The following is a 17,341-nucleotide window of genomic DNA, read 5'->3' as shown; positions in this document are numbered from 1 at the left end:
CCCTAGCCCTTTACCCTGCCCCTACCACATCCCACCCCACCCCTCAACCCCTGTCTCACCAGGGTTTAGAGTCCCAAGGGAAGGCTGGGGGCGGGGGGACTCAAAATGCCCCTTGCATAGGAATCGTTGCATCAAGAATTGGGCCCAAGGACACTCCCACCGACACTCTGGTGGCGGCGGGAGGGTAACCTGAGGCTGTGGGAACAAGGGAGAGATTGCTAATTCTGCTGACCACCCTGCTCCAAAGGGGAGTTTAGGATTCTGGGACCAGTGTGGTCTCTGGGCTTGGGGGAGGTAGCATACTGGAGCCAAGATGGGATTTTTTCCACTGCGAACGTGGCACATGGTGGACAAGGAACGCTGGGAAGGGCAGGCTGAGGTCCTAGCCCAGGTGGGCATGTCCTCTTTTCCTACCACGTGGGCCACACCTTCTATGATCACTTTGGGGCTGTTTTAGGGGAAGAGGGGTTGCCGGAGATTGAACCCCGGGACCTTAGCACATTAGGCAAGCTGTGTGCTTGACTGTCCTTAACTTGCTTTCAAGGTCAACACCCAACTGCTGCGCTGCCAGGACGCACCAGCCAGGTATGCGCTTGTGCCTGGCGCGTCCATGTTTTAACTACTTGGTCGTTTGTGCACTCTGCAAACTACAGCACACGAAGAGGGAACAGGGAACAGGAGTCTCACACTCTGGGAAACTCTGTGTGTTTTGGCACCATCTCGGTGAAAGGGGCTTTGAGGAAGGGGCTGCCTAGACAGAGATGCTGGATGGGGTGGGAGCTCCCTGGAATCAGACAGGCTGAGCCTGTTCAGGAAGGTCTTGCATCAGAGACGCCTGGGACTGAGGAGTGTGATGTCAGGAGGTTGGAGCTGTCGGGGTGTGGGGTGTGGGGGTGAGCTTAATGTATATGGGTGTGTCTGGGTAATGTTTGGGCCATGAGGACTGTCAGGTCCTGGAGGCTGAAAGTGAGCTGAGGGATACAAGGGAAGGGTCTGGGAGGGTGGAAGAACACTGCGATGCAGGCCAGGTCAGTGGTGGATGGGTGGAATGATGGAGGTGTGGAGTGTGGGGCGCCGGCGTGCGCGGGGATGGGAGTGCAGGGTGCCAGGGTCAATCTCCGGAAGTTTAGGGTGCTAGTCTCATGTTCTGGGATAGAGTGGAGACAGGGTGGGGTGGAGGGTTCTGGGCCTGGAGGGCTAAGTCCATGCAGTGACTAGAGGGAGCAGCAGATCCCTGGAGGCGGGCGTGGGTGGAATGCACCAGCTGGAGTCCTCCAAGCCCGGGAGCAGCTGGCAGAACCCCCACCCCGCAGCTGAGCTCCTCAAGGCTGCGGCTGATTAACCTGCTTTCCTTTCCGTACATGTTCCTAGAGGGTTTTTTGTTTGGTTTTCCTGAATCGATTAGTGATGGGTGGGTCGCCCTTTTGGGGAGTGATCAGGAAACCCCTAAAATGCCAGCCCCGACCCCAGAAGCTCCCAGCAGCCTTCCCTCCAACTCTCTGCACGCAGCTCCTGGCGGCTTATTGCTGAAGAGGGGGTCCGGGAGGCATGCAAACTGAGGTGGGTGCCCCAAGATGGAATCAGCTTTTAGTTATTTACAGGAGTCGATGGGAGGGGTGTTCTATGGCTCATGGAGACCTGAGGTTTGCTTTTTTTTTTTTTTTTTTTTTTTTTTGGAGAGGGAGAGGTGGGGGAGCACAGGCTCCGGCCCCGCCCCCTCTATCCTGGGGGCTCTAGTATGTGGGGAGTGAGAGGCCGGGGGTGTCTGCTGGCATCATCTCTTTTGCATATTATTAGTGACTTTTTTTAAAAAGAACCCTTTCCCCACCCCCCACTCCCAGCTCTTTTTGATCTTCCGATCACCCCCAGTCCCCCCACAGGGGGGAGGGAAGCACTAGAGGATGGAGGGCAGGGTCGGGGGAGCTCGGCGCGTGGCCCGGGGTGAGCCAGGGGGAGTGGCGAGGGGCGCGAGGCGCAGGGACACCCCGCTCAGGCCCACAATGCTGCTCAGGCTGCGGGACTTCTCGTAACCTGGGGAAGGAGCAGAGACAAGGGTGGAGGGGGCGTGGGGATGGGAGCCAGGGTGAGGGCACACAGAGACCCCAACAGGGAGAGAGAGGGGTGGAGAGGAGAGACACCCATAGGCAGGATGGGCGGGCCGAGGAGATGGAGAGAGAGGTGAAGAAATCGCAGTCAGTGGGCATCCACAAGAAAGGTACAGACACAGGGAAGGGGAGAGACAGGATTAGGAGGTGGGTGGTGCCCACTAAGCCTCCCCACCCAACCTGCCCACCCCTCTTCTCTCCCTCCCCACGGTCCCCTGATCTGAGGCCCAAAGGCAGCATTTGGCGAGGTGGGATGGTGGGCGGCAGGGGCTGGGGTGGAGGCAGCAGCTGGTGGAGGGGGCTGCGCGGGGGGGGGGGAGCTGGGGGCCTGGTGCAGGAGGGGGAGGAGATTCCCTGGGACCTTGTGGTAAGAGTTCACTGTGTAGCCCAGGCTGTCCTCAATTGCACTATGTTGCCCAGGCTGTCCTAGAACATACTATATAGTTTAGGTTGGCCTCAAATTATGTAGCCCAGGCTGGCCTCAATCTCACTATGTAGCCCAAACTGGCCTCAAACTCACTATTTAGCCCAGGCTGACTTCAAATTCAGTAGGTAGGTAGCCTTGGACTAAGAGTCATGAGCCATTACACTCAGCTTGGAGATCTTTCAAGAGTCCAGGACATGGGATAAGGTGAAGGATTCCAAATATGGATGGGATCTGCTGGTGACAGGAAGCAGTAAGGTCACACAGCTCATGGGATCCCACATCAGGACCATGTGGGTGGGAGGTTTTTGTTTTTGTTTTTTTTTTTTTCTTTTTTTTTTTTTCTCTGCCAGCACCAGGGACTGGGATGGCTTTTCTAAGCAAGCATCCCAGGCTGGGAGGTGATGCTCTAACTGCAGGAGGGTGCCCGGGGAGGGGGACAGAAGCCCAGTGTCTCGGGACACCCCCTCCCACCATTCCCAATTGCTAACCTGGGGGGAAGGGACAGGGGAAACCCGAGGGTCTCGCGAGGTCTCAGGCGGTGACAAGAGCTGGGGACAGAAATACAGAGAGTCAAGGATGGGGAATGGGAGGCAGATGGGGGGCTCCCCAACACAGGCTCGCTGTTGGGGGGACGGAGAAACGCCTGGACGTCTTCCTCCTCTCTGGTGTTTTCCGGGGGGTGATGGGAGCAGTGAAATGGGGCAGCCAGAAACATCAAATATGGCAGGAGCTTCCGGGGTGGCCTGGGAGGGGAGGACCAAGGGCGAGAGGAATGGGCTGGGTACAGGAATCAGGAGGTCAGAGGGTGAATGGGGACAGGCCGATGAGGAGGTAAGATCTTGGGGCAGGGAGTTCAGTCAGCCCCATCAGCTCCGGCCATCATTTGAGTTCGGTGAATGGATTTTGGTATCATATGCAAGAAAAGCAAGGGCCTCACCCACCCCACTGGGGTCCCCGGCCTTCCCCACACACTCTGCTTTACCCTCCATCCCACCAGGAACCCCTCAACAAAGGTTAAGGAATAGAGGTCTAGGTTCAAGCAGGGGTGGGGGGAGATGGGAGGAAGGGGGGAGGATTGATGAGATGGACATGGAAGGTGATGGGGAGGGTGTAGGAATGGCATGGAAGGCAGAGGCACACAGCCCCTCTAGCAGCCCAGAACCTAGGTTCTCACACCTGTCTGCTCCCAGTTGGCACTCCCTGGAGGTCTTTGGAATATGGAGGTTCCATACAGCCTTAGGCTGAGAGTAAGGATTCTTCATGTGTGTACATTTCTAAAGGAGGTGCTGTGTTGTTTCTGGGATGAGTAGGTAGTAGATAAACCCCTTCTGGCAACTTCTAGTCATGTGTAAGACAGCAGCTAGCCTCGCCCAGCACTGAGCTTTCGGCCCAGATGCTCTGGCACCCCTTCCTTCCCCCAGTTCAATCATGCTGTCCTTCCTGTTTTTGCAGAATGGGAAGTAGAACTTTGGATGTGCTAAGCAGGTGTTCCACCACTGAGCCACACCCCAGCCCCTCTGGGGGATTCTAGGGAAGAGCTGTACAGCCAAGGGACCAGCCCCCCAGGCTTTTCCGCACCCAGGGCCTGTGCACGTGGCCTTTGGTCCTTTCAGGTCTCATGTGACTTTCTCAGACAGGTTTCCCGAAGTTGGCTGTGGCGGTACCTACCCTCAATCATAGATAGCACTGTCCACACTGAGAGAACACGTCAAGTCTGGGAGTGGCTCAGAGAGAACCTGAGCCTGCCAGAAAAGTCCTTTCCTCCTCATGGTGGGGCAATGTAACAGCTACCTCTGCTGTGTCCCAAAGTGTAGCAGCTAAAACAACAAGAAATTTGGGGTGGGGGCAGGGTCTTGTTTTGTAGCCCTAGCTAGCTAGCTTCAGTCTCACAATGGCCCTGGCCCAGCATCCTGTGCTGTGATTACAGATGTGGACCACCACGCTTGGCTTTCCTGTCCCTCTTGACTGGCCACTGGCCTCCGACTCTTCACCCTTTCATCTCCACAGACCTGGCTCCAGCTAGGTCCCCATCCTCTGGTCCCGAGATGATCATCTAGCTTCCTTCCAGCCTCGTGAGCTGCTCTCTTCATCCATCTCCTGGCCGCTAGCTTGGCCCGCTTTCCTAGTTCTTATGTCCCTGTCTCTCCTCTGCTAGGTCTATATCTGTTCTCTATTTGGCCCTCAGAGACTAAGTCTGCTCAGGGTGAACCCAGCTCAGAATCGGGGAGAACTCGCCTGGCTCACTCACATCCTGCACTTAAGAGTGTCCAGGCACACAATCCATGTTAGTGACTGGATAGAAAATACCCAGAGAGGGATGCAGACAGGTGAAGGTAGGGTCAGCAGTGGGGTGGGGGATGGGGGTGAGCAGGTCAGAGGTGGAAGTTGGGGCTGGGTTAGTTCTGGAGTGTTAGTGAGGACTAGGCAAGTCCTGGGGTGACAGTGGGGTCAGTGTCAGGAACTGGGTGCAGCTGTCCACCATGGGTGAGGGTCTCGGTCAGTGGGAGAGCATGTTCTCAGAGAGGTTAGTCGGAGGTACGGAAGGAGAGAGTCAGGAGGGGCCATGGTGGGGAACTACTTACCCTAGGGGGAAGGGGGCTCGTCCACTAGGGGGATATCCAGGCCGCTGCGTTGGCGTTGAGGTCGGCCAAGAAGCTTGGGGGGCCTGGCTTACGCCAGTATGGGGGGGGCAGTGGGGGAGCACCAGTGGCTGGGGGTGAGGGAAGAGGCCAGAGAGTCAGGGTGGGTGGGGGAGATGGAGATGAAATAAACAGAGGTGAGGAAACCTGGGGCTCAAGGGGAGGGGGAAGGACAGGGAAGAAGGCAGTTTGGGGCTGAGGGGGGAACAGAGGGAAGTCCGCACCTCCCCCATCCCCTCTCCTCCCTCCCCTGGGCTGGGGAGAGAGGAAGGGTCTCTGGGGAGCCCCTGGAGGGCACCTCACCTTTTCGGATGGAGCCATCAGGGGAAGGGGCGTAGTCAGTGACAAGGAAGCAGGCTCGGTCCCGGCTGTAGCGACCCCGGCTTCCGGGAGTGATCGGGCTCTTGTCTTCTGGAGACATGGCTGGCTGGTCGATAGCGGGGCAGTCCTCATGGGCCAATGCAGCTGCTGCAGGGTCCCCATTGGGGCGGGGGTCTACTGCAAGGTGAGGGGTCACAGACAGAGGACAGAGACTGAAGGGAGAAGGTGACAGCAAGGGGCACTGGAGGGACGGAGAGTCAAGAGTGACCCTGGGGACATGGGATACAGGGTTGCTGGGGAGATGGCTGGGGAGAGTGGGGAGGGCAAATGGGATGGAGGGTGTGGACAGAGACGAGTGCTAGAAAGTGGCAGGTGAGCTTTGTGAGTATCCGGACTTGGTATTGGGAGGGTAGCTGGGGCTGCTGTGGTTACTGCAGAATGGGCATGGTAGTGCCCACCTATCATCCCATCACTCGGAAGGCTTAGGCGGGAGGATTCTGAGTTTGAGGCCAGCCTGGGGTACATAGTGAGATTCCCCCCAAGAAAGAACAAAAAAACAAAACAAAAAGGTGGGTGCTGGGCACAACCAGCATTAAGGTGCCGAGCGCTGGCGGGGGACAGGGAGGATGTCACGGGTTGTGAAGTGGTTGCTTAGGGACAAGTGTAGGGTGCTGCAAAGGGCAGGGTGGAGAAGGGCTGGGAAGGTGAGGGAGGGTGAGGTGGGGGTCCCCTAGGTTCTGACTTGATCTATTTTTAATGGATGGGAAATTGGGTCAGTGGCTAAGGGAACAAGATGGGGGGCCGGGCAGACTAGCTCATTTTCTTGACCTACTTAGGGCCTGGGGGGGCTCACCTCCTTCCTCCAGGACACCCAAGTCACTGCCTGCAAGAAACAGAGTCCCCCAGGACACACGCAACACGCAAAATCAGGCACAACCCCCAGCTTTCTCGTCTCCTCCCTGCTCTTCTTGGCCTGTCTCCTTATTTTAAAAATTCATTTGAGACAAAGTCTTGCTCTATAGCCCAGGCTGGCTTTGAACTCACCTCATCCTTCTGCCTTAGCTCCCCAAAAGTTGGGGTAACAGGTGTGCTCCACTAGACCTGGCTGACTCTGCTCGTAGCAAGAACTCTCTGGAACGCTCTGGGGATCCCTATTTTTCCAGGTCCTCCGCAGACCCTGCCTGGCAGCTCTGCACCCTGACTGTTCTGCCCACAGAACCCGCTTAATTTTGGCCCTTGGTCTTCGCAGGTCTGTCCCTTTTGCCTGCAGGTGGGTCCTGAACGCTGTCCTGCTGACCGCCCACTCCATCTGTCTCCCTCTCTTAAACAAGGTGGTATTTGGCAGTGTTACTTTTCCCAGCTCAGGCTGCCACAGTCACATACTGTAATGGCGCCCATCCCTAGCCTTCCTACGAGTCATGGGAGACTCTCTGGGTTTTACACAGTTCCTTTCTGAGACAGGATCTCATGTATCTCAGGCTGGCCTTGAAATCCTGATGTTCCTGCCTCTTCCTCCTAAGTGCTGGGGTTACAAGAATGCACCGCCATGCCTGGCTCTCATTCCTTTTTCTTTTTTCTTTCTGTCTCTCCCTCTCTCTCTTCCCTTTTTTTCTCAAATACAAATAGGAGTATCTCTTTCTTAGGAAATTGTCTCTAAGAAGGGGAGTGGACTAGTGGCCCAGGAAGCCACTCAAAACCATTCTTTGCTTGTTTTCCTGAGGCAGGGTCTCCGTATGTATGTAGCCCAGGATAGCCTCAAACATGTGTTGACCCTCCTTCCTCAGCCCCCAGTGTTGGAATTATGAGGGAGTGCCATGGGCCCTGCTATCTCTCTTCCCCTCCACCCTCCTTCCTTTCCCTTTCTCTTTCATTTGAGACAGGGACATGTAGCTCAGGCTAGCCTGGAACTCCTGATCCTCCTACCTTTACCTCCGAAGTATGGGAGGTACCAAGTGCCTCCAAGGGATGAGAGGCGTGCCCCACCATACCTGGGTTTCCGAGTTTCTTTCTACAAACACTCTCACAAGGGCCTCTCAGAGCAGCCTGGCTACAGTTCCACCTTCAGAAACTCTCTTGCACACGGAGGCCTGTCTCTATGCTCCTCCTGCCTCTTCTCTAGCCTTCCAGCCATTTGTCCTTTCTCCGTCTGCTGTTGCCTCCCACCCCACTCTGCCTGGCCCCAAGAGACACCTTCCCCCAGGTCCCCCCACCCCCCAGTCCTGCCCCAGCCTTACCTGCTCTGTTGGTTTCAATCACCTCTTCTTGAGCCAGTGGGCAAGGCTCACCAGGGGCTGGCAGAGGAGGCAATCCCATGATGCCCAGTCCCCCAGCACCACCCCTGAGCAGCCCAGGGTGTGTGTGGGGTCCAGGTGGGTAGGCCCCAGCCACAGTCACCCCCATGGAAGGAGGGGTGATGGGCGGTGGTGGGCTGATGCCACCGCTGCCGTGGTGGGGGTGTGGTGGGGGTGGAGGCGGGGGGTCAGGCTTGCAGTAGTTGGGTGAGCCAGGCTGTGGAGGCCTGGGGATGTGTTTGTTTTTCTTCTTTGGCAATTTCTGCTTGGCCATAGCCAGTGAATAGTACATGCCGAAGTTGTTGACAATGACGGGCACAGGCATGGCAATGGTCAGCACACCAGCCAGGGCACACAGCGCCCCAACCAGCATCCCAGACCATGTCTTAGGATACATGTCTCCATAGCCCAGGGTGGTCATGGTGACCACAGCCCACCAGAAGCCGATGGGGATGTTCTTGAAGTAGGTGTGGTTGGAGCCCAGGATGTCATCAGGGTCGGCACCAATTCGCTCAGCATAGTAGATCATGGTGGCAAAGATGAGGACCCCCAGAGCCAGGAAGATAATGAGTAACAAGAACTCGTTGGTGCTGGCCCGGAGTGTGTGGCCCAGCACACGCAGGCCTACAAAGTGGCGGGTCAGCTTGAAGATCCGCAGGATGCGAACAAAGCGGACGACGCGTAGGAAGCCCAGCACGTCCTTGGCAGCTTTGGAGCTGAGGCCTGAGAGACCCACCTCCAAGTAGAAGGGCAAGATGGCCACACAGTCGATGATGTTCAGACTGCTCTTGAGGAACTCCACCTTATCCGGGCAGAAGGTGACTCGCATGAGAAACTCAAAGGTGAACCAGACCACACACACGCCTTCCACGTAGGTCAAGAAGGGTTCTGTCTCCACCTCCACATTGGTGATGTTCTCTGGGGGAGCCCCAGGGATTGGGGAGGCCTGCGTCACCGTCTTGTTGCTAATGTGGATGAAGCCCTCGTGTGTCTCCAGGCAGAAGGTGGTGATGGAGATGAGGATGAAAAACAGGGAGGCAAAGGCCACATACTGCAGGAGGATGGGAGACAGAATGGGGGTGACCAACACATTTGCATCACTGGAGTCTAAAAACCCTTCTAATGGCTTCCCATTCTCCACCTCAGGGCCATATCCCACGAGAATCTAAGTGTCCCCACTTAATGGTTCTGCCACTTCTAGCAACCCATTCTGAGAAAGGAACAGAGGCTCAGGGCAGGATTGCCACAGCTGACCCAGGGGAAGAGCACTTGCTGGGTTCCATATCAGAGTCCCCCAGGAGGATTCAGATAGTCTGTTTGGGGATGGGCATGAGAGAGATGACCACACTACTCATGTCTCAGAGGTGTGGGACTCCACACGGAGCTGGGGAAGGGAGAAGGCACGTGGGGACACAGGGCTTTATTTCTGTGGCACTCGGGATGCAACTCACAGCCTTATGCAAGCCAGATAAGCACTTGGTTCCTGAGATACATCCCTAGCCCTCTAACTTTAATTTTGATACAGGGTCTCACTAATTTGACCAGGCTGGCCTTGAATTTGTAGTCCTCCTGCCTCCTGAGTAGCTGGAATGACAGAACTGCATGCCACTAGGCCCATCTCAAAAGCCTGGGTTTGAATTTGTCGAACTGGAGCAAGGGTTAAGCTTTCTGGATCTGAATTTTGTTTTTTAATGGAATTGTTATGAAGATTTGGTGAGTGTACAGAGGGCTTGCTTCCAAAAACAGTGCTTGGCTGAGTGCCTGGAACACAGTGAGATCTGAGCTGTTACTAGGGTACAGTGGATCCGTTAGCTGGGGCAAGGATGAGGGGGTCAGAGATGGATGGGATCTAAGGACCCTAGCAAATGAAAAACAGAGACCTGGGGGTAGTTTGGGGATGGAATGAAAGAGTGGATGTGGGGGAAGCTGAAGAGAGAAGGCCTCCTGGGAAGAGGACTGAGAAGCCTTGTGGATGGGGAGGGTTATGGTTCTGGAGAGGTAAATTCAGGAGCCTAGACTTTGGGCCAACGTCCAGCAACTAGGGAGTGAGTAGCTTATGCTTTGTCAAAGTGGGGGAGACCCAGAGTCTTGCTACATAGTAAGAAAGAGGGGGCTAGATCAGGATCTGGAAGAAGTTGAGCTAGGGGGTCAAGGTCCTAGGGATGGGGGGGCGGTGTTGGAAAGCAAAGGGTGCTATGGGAGAAAGGCATGTGCTTGTGGGTCTGGACTTTTAACCTCAAGCAAAGGCCAGAGAAGGGGGCCAAGTGGGGGGAATTTGAATTTGAAGTGGGAAGAGGACTGAGAAGCCTTGTGGATGGGGACGGGTTATGGTTCTGGAGAGGTGAATTCAGGAGCCTGGACTTTGGGCCAGAGTCTAATAACTGGGAGATGAGTAGGCCCTGGGCCCTAGGGTAGGCTAGGAGAGTGGTCAGTAGCGTAGACCACCGACTTGGTTTCTCTGCAGTGGAGAAGAGGCCAGAGGTCTCCGCAGAGCGCATGCCTGGGGCCTCCCCGCCCCCAACCAGCAGGCTGCGGTACTGCAGTGGGGGCGGGTCGGCCCGGCCCGGAGCAGGGCGAGCGGCGGCCAGTACCACGGACAGCTCCCCCGCCGCAGTGCGCAGCCGCAGTGGCCTGGTGGCCTTAACTCCTTCCAGGCTGAAGCGCCGCAAGCCGGCGCGCAGCCGCAGTACCTATGGCTTCGGCTTCGCAGTTAAAGGCCACCGGGCCTATAATTTGCCTAACCCCTTCCCTCCCAGGAGCCCAAGGAAGGGTGGGCACCCGCTACAGAGCACAGGTGCCGGGCTGGTTTCCCCTGAAGTGACTCCGAGGGTACCAAGGCTCTATAAAGAAAGGAAAGCGGAGCCGGGAAGGTTGGACCCTGAGCTTGAAGGTGGTTTGTGTTCCCAACTTGCAAGAAGGTCCCCCTGGAGGTTGGAAAGTACCCGGCACACAGCGGATATTCAAATAAACAAACAAATAAAGAATAAGTAAATAAATCGGTTCAATAAGTAAATGAGTGACCTTCGTAGCCATTCTGGACCCCTAGCCTGACCATCACCCACAGACTTCCTCACAGTCTCAGCACCCTTCAATGGGGACACAGGAAGGAAGGGCGCCCCAAGCCATCGAGTGGGGGAGGAGATGCTGGGAGGCCAAAAGGAGCATCTGGGGCCATGTCCCTCCTGCCCCTCTTTCTTTCCCTTCCCCCCAACTCAACCCCAAATGTTGCCAATTCAGCGCTTCTCAGGACTAAAACTTTATGCGAAGCCTCCGGTTCCCCCCCCCCCCCGCCTCCCCGCCCCAGCCCGAATGCGGCACTGCGGCTCTGCGTCCTTCCCGGCCCAGGACGCGGCGCGGTGGGGGGGGGGGGGAGAATTGGGGGGAGGAGTGGCTCTCTGTTCCCCACTTTTGCTAGTGCCCTCTCTTTTCCTGAATTTATCCACCTGGCTATGCCCACACACCCTCCTCCAGGGTCTCCCCACCCGGAGGAAGTTTAGGAAGAGGGAAAGCTCTGGCCAGAGCTATCAAGAGGGTATCCAAAAAGCCTGGGAAGTTACCGAGGCTTACAAACTTTTCCGGGAGAGGTCTTTGAGGGTATCGAGGGGTTTCTAGGATTCTGGGTTTACATCAGGGAGAGGCAAATATAGGAGTGATTGTAGGGAGAGCTTGAGAAAGGGGAGGCAAGGCTGAGAGCAGAGAACCCAAGAGGGGGTGGGGGTGGGAATTGAAATCATCTGAGAAGTATCTGGGCTGATGACTTGGTGGTGGGTAGCAGGAGAAAGGTCTCTAGATTGGAGGGAACTCAAACTTCTGAAAGTCACTTAGAATGAGAAAGTACCTGGGGAGGGAGAAGTGGATATGGGAAGGAATCCCAGAAGCAGAGAAGTGTGCAGTTGCGGGGAAGGGATCCGCTGGCAACTGTGGGCAGTTCGGGAGGGGGGAAGAGACACATACTGAGGGCGCTAGAGAGGAGAGGTATGCTATGGGGGCCCTTTTGGAGACACAAGAGGAGTGAGTCCTGACTGTGGGAAGTCCTTTGCAGGGGGTTGGTGAAGAGGGTGAAAGAAGAATCTGGGAGAGGAGTTTACAAAGGGACACCCCCCCCCACACACACACACACCTCCGGACTCAGCGTTGCAGCTAGGTCCTGGGGAAACTGTCCTGACCAGTAGTTTGGAGGCTCAATGAGGCCCTGTGGGTTCTGTAGGGGTGGGGATCTTCTAGAACTTTGAAAGCTAAGAGCAGAAGATCACAAACAGCCAGGAGGTCCAAAGTTAGAGAGAAACAGAGATCTAGAAGTTAGGCCTAGGGAGAATGAGGGGGGTGCTCAAAGAGGAGGAGTTGGAGAGGGGACTTTAGAGTCTGGGGGGACGACGACACGGGAGGCAGTGTTTTTAACCTTGGGACACCGAGGATCGGGAATAAGTCAATGGCTTCGGGATGTTCGAGAAACGGGAAGTTGAGTTTTGGAGAGGCTGAGGACATTCTGAGGGCCTGAGACATTCTGAAGGTCTCAGAGGGTGTTTGGGAAAGGCGAGGGTGAACTGTCAGGGAACTCCAGGAGATTTTCTGTTAGGGAGCCATTTCCCAGGATCTACGATTACTTGGGGCAGTGGGTTGGAGTTTGGAAGGCCCGAGAGACGCTGAAGGTTCGGGAGGGGTGTGTTTGCAGAGGCGCAGGGAACTCCGGCTGCAGGGGAAAAGGGATTCCAGAGGACTGGGGAGTCCGGGGGTTGGGGGGTAGACTTCAGATGGAGTGTCCGGGAGCAGAGGGGTTAGGATAGCTAAGGGTGCTCGGAGAGCGCGCTCACCCTGGCGGCCCGCGACGAGTAGGGGTCCTCGAAAAGCGCCCACACGCGGGGCTGCCAGCGCCGCCACCACGTGCCGCCCGCGCCGCCCGCGCCCCCGGCAGGTCCCCCGGCGCCTCCGCCCGCATCTTGGAAGCACAGACGCTTGAGCTCGCCGCCTGCTCCGTCCAGCCCTCCGCCTCCGGCGCCCGCCTCGTCGTCCAGGCCTGCATCGTGGGCACCTCCGGCGTTGGCGGAGTTGGCTGCGCCGGAGGAGTCGGGGGCCTCGAAGGAGTCGAGTGCCTCCTCTGCGTCGCGATGCTGGCGGTAGGTCATCCAGCAGCAGGCCTCCACGTCCGTCTCGTCGATGCCCCAGAAGCCTAGCTCCTCCTCAAAGAGCGGACCGCACACGTCGGCCGGGCAGTGCAGCTTGCCGGTGCGGTAGTAGTTGAGCACGTAGGCGAAGACGCCCGGGTGGCGGTCGAAGAAGAACTCGTCCGTACCCGGATCGTAGTCGAAGCGCGCGGCCGCCTCGGGCTCAGTCAGCCCGGCCAGCCGGGTCCCCGGCAGGGTGCGCAACGTGGAGCGGTACGTCTCATGGCGCACGCCGCCCACGTTGATCACGATCTTACCGCTGTCGCCGCCGCCGCCGCCGTGCCGCCCCATGGCCACCGCCGGCAGCCCGGGGCATGGCTCGGCGCGCCGGCCCCCGGGCCCGCAGGAAAGCGGGGTACCCGCCGGGGACGCGGCGGGGCCGAGTTGCGCGCACTGCTTCTGCAGCGGCGGCGGCGGAGACTCGGGCGGCTGCGGCGTTGGTGCCGGTGGCGGCTGCTGCTCCTCGGCCCCCTGGCGCCCGGGGAACGACCAAACGCACACTGAGCTCAGCATTAGACGGGGAGGTGGGGCTGGGGGCGGGGCCGCGGGGGCGGGGCCCTGATGGAAAGGTAAACGTGATTGGGTGAGAGGAGACGATGACTGGATGAGGAGGGCGCGATTGGGTAGGTGGAGGGAGGACAAGAGCTGATTGGGCTGAGGAGCTGGGCGGGGCCACAGCTAGACGGCCTCCGACCATGCCTAGCTAGAGGAGGTGGGGTTGCACAGAAGGCTCAGGGATTGGATCGTACCTAGAAGAGGGCGGGGCGTCAAGGGAACCCTAAAAATGCCTAACTCAGCAGCCCAGCGAAAATGGAGACCCTGGAGCCAGGTATGAGAAAGAGACAGGTGCGGTGGAGACAGGGGGATCAGGAGTTCAAGGTCATGCTACAGAGTGAGGAGGCTAGCCTATGTTACATGAGACGCTATCACCCCCGCCCCCCAAAAAAGAAAAAAGACCTGATAGGCTGTTTTTTAAAAGAGAGGAACCACAGGAGGAGAAGCTGACGAAAAGAAACCAAACTGGTCACTGGCCTAAAGTCCTGCCAGGCAGTACCTATACTGAACAGGCAGATGCACAGGGAAGGGTTTGATTAGGTTAACAGTGATTGGAAGCCCAAGAAATCAATAATCTTATTGGTCCGGGACAATGAGAGGAAGGGTCTCACTTAGGGGCGGGGGCGGGGGGAAGACGACCAGAACTGGAGGTGGAGATGGAACCTGATTAAATAAAAAAACTGACAGGAGACAGAGAAGGGAAGACAGCAGGACAGTGGGAAGGGGTGGAAGGAGAGGCCTGGGAACTTCTGAATGGAAGCTAGAGAGGAGGGAGACGGCAAGCTGTAGAGTCCACTGAGGCCTTAGGTTTGCTATCCTGACTCTGTCTCAGCCTCATCCCGGTAGCTGGGATGACAGACATACATCACCAGGTCCTGCTGGAGCTGCAAACTTGGACTTCGTTAGGAAGAGGGTCCGATGGATGGAAGAGACACAGGTAGATGGGTGGGGTCTATAAGGGGTTGGAAACATCTCAATGGTCCAGAGGAAGGTGGGACTAATAAGTGGATGGCAAAGTGGGGCGTTAAAAATGAGCATTCGGAGCTCCAGGAGCCGCTAGGCTCGTGGGATGGAGGACGGGGAATGAGACACCTGTTAGGGGAAAGACGCTCACTGCTTCTCTGGACACAGGGGTGGGGGGGTCAGGGCTGGAATGGAGAGATTCGGTGTCAGATACCCAGGGGGGTGGTCCACGAGACCTTCGGGAGGGGCAAAAGTTTCCAGCTGGTGGAGGAAAGGGAATGAGGCCTAAACCACAAAGACTGCGGACAAGAGGGCCAAGAGATGGGTAAAGGAGTGGGCGCCGGTACTTGAAGGGAGGAGCGCAGCCGGGAGAGCCCGCTACAGCTTCTCAACCACTGGGATGGGTGGGCCAGTGGAAGGGGCGGGGTTATGAAGGAAGAAGGGAGGAGCCGGACGAGAGACCACACGCCTGAGTTGTCAGGCCCCGCCTCCTGGGCGGTCCTAGGCGCGGGGACCGCAGAACGCTAGTGGCTGCGGCGGAGCTGCGGCGGGAGGAGGCGCCTGCAAGAGCCAAGAGGGCGGGTCAGGGGCTGCGGCGCTGGCTGGCTCGTCGCCTCCCTCTGCAGGCGCCGCCGTGCGGGTTCGTCACCTTTCCTCGGTTGTCTCTGAGTGTTCTCCCGCCTGTCCCCACCACTCTGGGAATCTGGTTCCTCCGCCTCTGTCTGTCTCCGTGTGTGAGTCTCACCCTTTCTCTTTGGGTCTTTGTCTCCCTCCTCTGGCCTTAGTCCCTCTTTCTCTGGCTCTTTGTCCCTCTCTCTAGGTCTCTATCTTTTCCCCTTTGGGTCTATGCCTCTCTCTCTGGATCTCTGGATCTGTCTCACTTTCTGAGGCTCTATCGCCCTCTCTCCCTGGGTCTTGGTTCCTCTTTGTCTCTGGGTCTCTGTTTTGGCCTTTGTCTGTCTTCTCTGGGTCTCTTTCCCTCTCTCCTGCTGGGTCTTGGTTCGTCTCTGTCTCTGGGTTCTCTACCCACCCCAGTCTCACTCCATCCTGGCAGCAAGTGAGTCTGCGTCACTGTAGAGTTGGGGAAGTGGGGCCTGTCCTGCAGACGCACCACAGACCCTAGAGTCCCTCTCCTCTGGAGCCTTCGAGATTCTGATGGACCCACCAGGGCAGAAAATAGAAAGAGGCACTTACTACCCACTGTGAACTCCTAATTCTGGCATGTTACTTGCTGTGAGGGGGTGTGTCCCAGGACAGTTGGGGACAGGGTCGCAGGCTGGCCCAGGGTTTGGGTATGCATTAGGGGATGGAAGTATGGACTGGTAAAAGGACCTAAGTCACAATCCTCTGTCACACCTCACCTCCACCCCGACTTTCTGCTTTTTACAGAAGCCAGGCACACAATCCAGTTACCAAATAAATCTGCATTTTGTTTTTTTTTTCCCCCCAGAGGTCAGACATGGGGATGAGGAGAAAACAGAGAGAAGACTATGGGGTTAAAGGTGGGGATAGAGAGCAGGCAACAGTTTGAAACTCATAGAGCCCTGGGAAACTTGGGTATCTCTCAAGGCTTCCCTTGTTGTGGAATATTTGTTTAACTAGGTAAGGATTTGTTTATGCTGCATTTGTTAATTATGTAAAGATGTGTTGCTGTTTCACCTTGTCTGCCTAAGGCACCTGATTGGTCTAATAAAAAGCTGAACAGCCAATAGCTAGGCAGAGGAGGGATAGGCAGGGCTAGTGGGCAGAGAGAGTAAGTAGGAATCTAGGCTTGGGGAAGAAGAGAGAGAAGAGAGAAAAAGAGAGAAAGACAGGGAGCCACCTGGGGCCAGCCAGTTAGCTGCCAGACAGACAGACAGAGGAAGCAGAATAGTAGGACATACAGAACGAAAAAGGTAAAAAGTCCTGAGGCAAAACGTAGATGAAGAGAAACAGGTTAAATTAAGATATAAGAGCTAACAGGGCCAGGCGGTGGTACTGCACGCCTTTAATCCCAGCACTCGGGAGGCAGAGCCAGGTGGATCTCTGTGAGTTCGAGGCCAGCCTGGGCTACAGAGCGAGCTCCAGGACAGGCACAAAAAACTACACAGAGAAACCCTGTCTCAGAAAACAAACAAACAAACAAACAAACAGACAAACAAAAAGCTAATGGGACAAGCATAAGATAAGGCTGAGCATTCATAATTAATAATAAGTCTCCATGTCATGATTTAGGAGAGTCATGAAAAAGCCTGCTGCACTCCCCAGGGCATGGGGAGAGGGATTGGTCAGTAGAGAATCACCACCCTTTGACCATAGACTGGATAGGGCATCCAGAGGCAAACAGAATCAAACTGAGTTGAGGGGATGCAGGAAGGATGTCTGCCTGCTTCTTGAGACTTCTCAATCCTGTCCACCTCACACATCCTCATCCTTTCCCTGGACACCCTCTGTCATCCCTGGCGTCCCCTCCTGCTGCCCCTCCCCTATTCCCAAGGCCAAGTCACTAGAGGCCAGTTCTCCCCGTCCTGGACTTCTAAGATTACTTTTTGCTCCGCCCCCTACCTCCCTTCCCATCAGTGCAAAATCCAAGAAAGAGTCTCAGTGAAGCCGAGACTGTGAAGACTCACTGCCTATGCCTCCCTGTCCGCCCCCTTCCCCCTCCACAGCTGGACGGTCCCCCCCCCCCCAACACAGCCGGGCGGTGGTGGCACACGCCTTCAATCCCAGCACTAGGGAGGCAGAGGCAGGTGGATCTCTGTCAGTTCCAGGCCAGCCTGGTCTACAGATTGAGTTCCAGGACAGCCAGTTATCCTGTCTTGAAAAACCAAAAACAAACAAACAAAAACCCACAAGTACCTTGCCCCCCTCCCAAGCTCTGAATCCAGGGGGATCCTTC

The 17,341-nt window shown here is 56.6% G+C and overlaps 1 protein-coding gene across 3 annotated transcripts; it reads right to left on the bottom strand.

The window, feature by feature from the left end:
- Window positions 1–1,663: 1,663 nt before the first annotated feature.
- Window positions 1,664–13,458, bottom strand: Kcnc3 (potassium voltage-gated channel subfamily C member 3). Of its 3 annotated transcripts, none has more exons than XM_059278185.1 (5): window positions 12,595–13,458; window positions 7,727–8,834; window positions 6,346–6,375; window positions 5,475–5,669; window positions 1,664–2,031 (listed from the first exon to the last, which is right to left on the bottom strand). In XM_059278185.1, exons 1-5 carry the CDS (start codon window positions 13,456–13,458, stop codon window positions 1,895–1,897), a joined length of 2,334 nt encoding a protein of 777 aa, XP_059134168.1. In that variant the 3' UTR covers window positions 1,664–1,894. The 3 variants fall into 3 exon arrangements, with proteins under 3 accessions (XP_059134168.1, XP_059134159.1, XP_059134152.1); XM_059278176.1 differs by lacking the exon at window positions 1,664–2,031 and adding an exon at window positions 4,253–5,242; XM_059278169.1 differs by lacking the exons at window positions 1,664–2,031; window positions 12,595–13,458 and adding an exon at window positions 4,253–5,242 and having other exon boundaries at window positions 7,727–8,883.
- Between the last annotated feature and the right edge of the window lie 3,883 nt (window positions 13,459–17,341).

The sequence above is a fragment of the Peromyscus eremicus genome, chromosome 1 (genome assembly GCF_949786415.1).
Source record: "Peromyscus eremicus chromosome 1, PerEre_H2_v1, whole genome shotgun sequence".
In the NCBI taxonomy this organism is placed as follows: domain Eukaryota; kingdom Metazoa; phylum Chordata; class Mammalia; order Rodentia; family Cricetidae; genus Peromyscus; species Peromyscus eremicus.
Note: the sequence above shows the minus strand (reverse complement) of the source record. Positions and strands in the feature narration are given on the sequence as shown.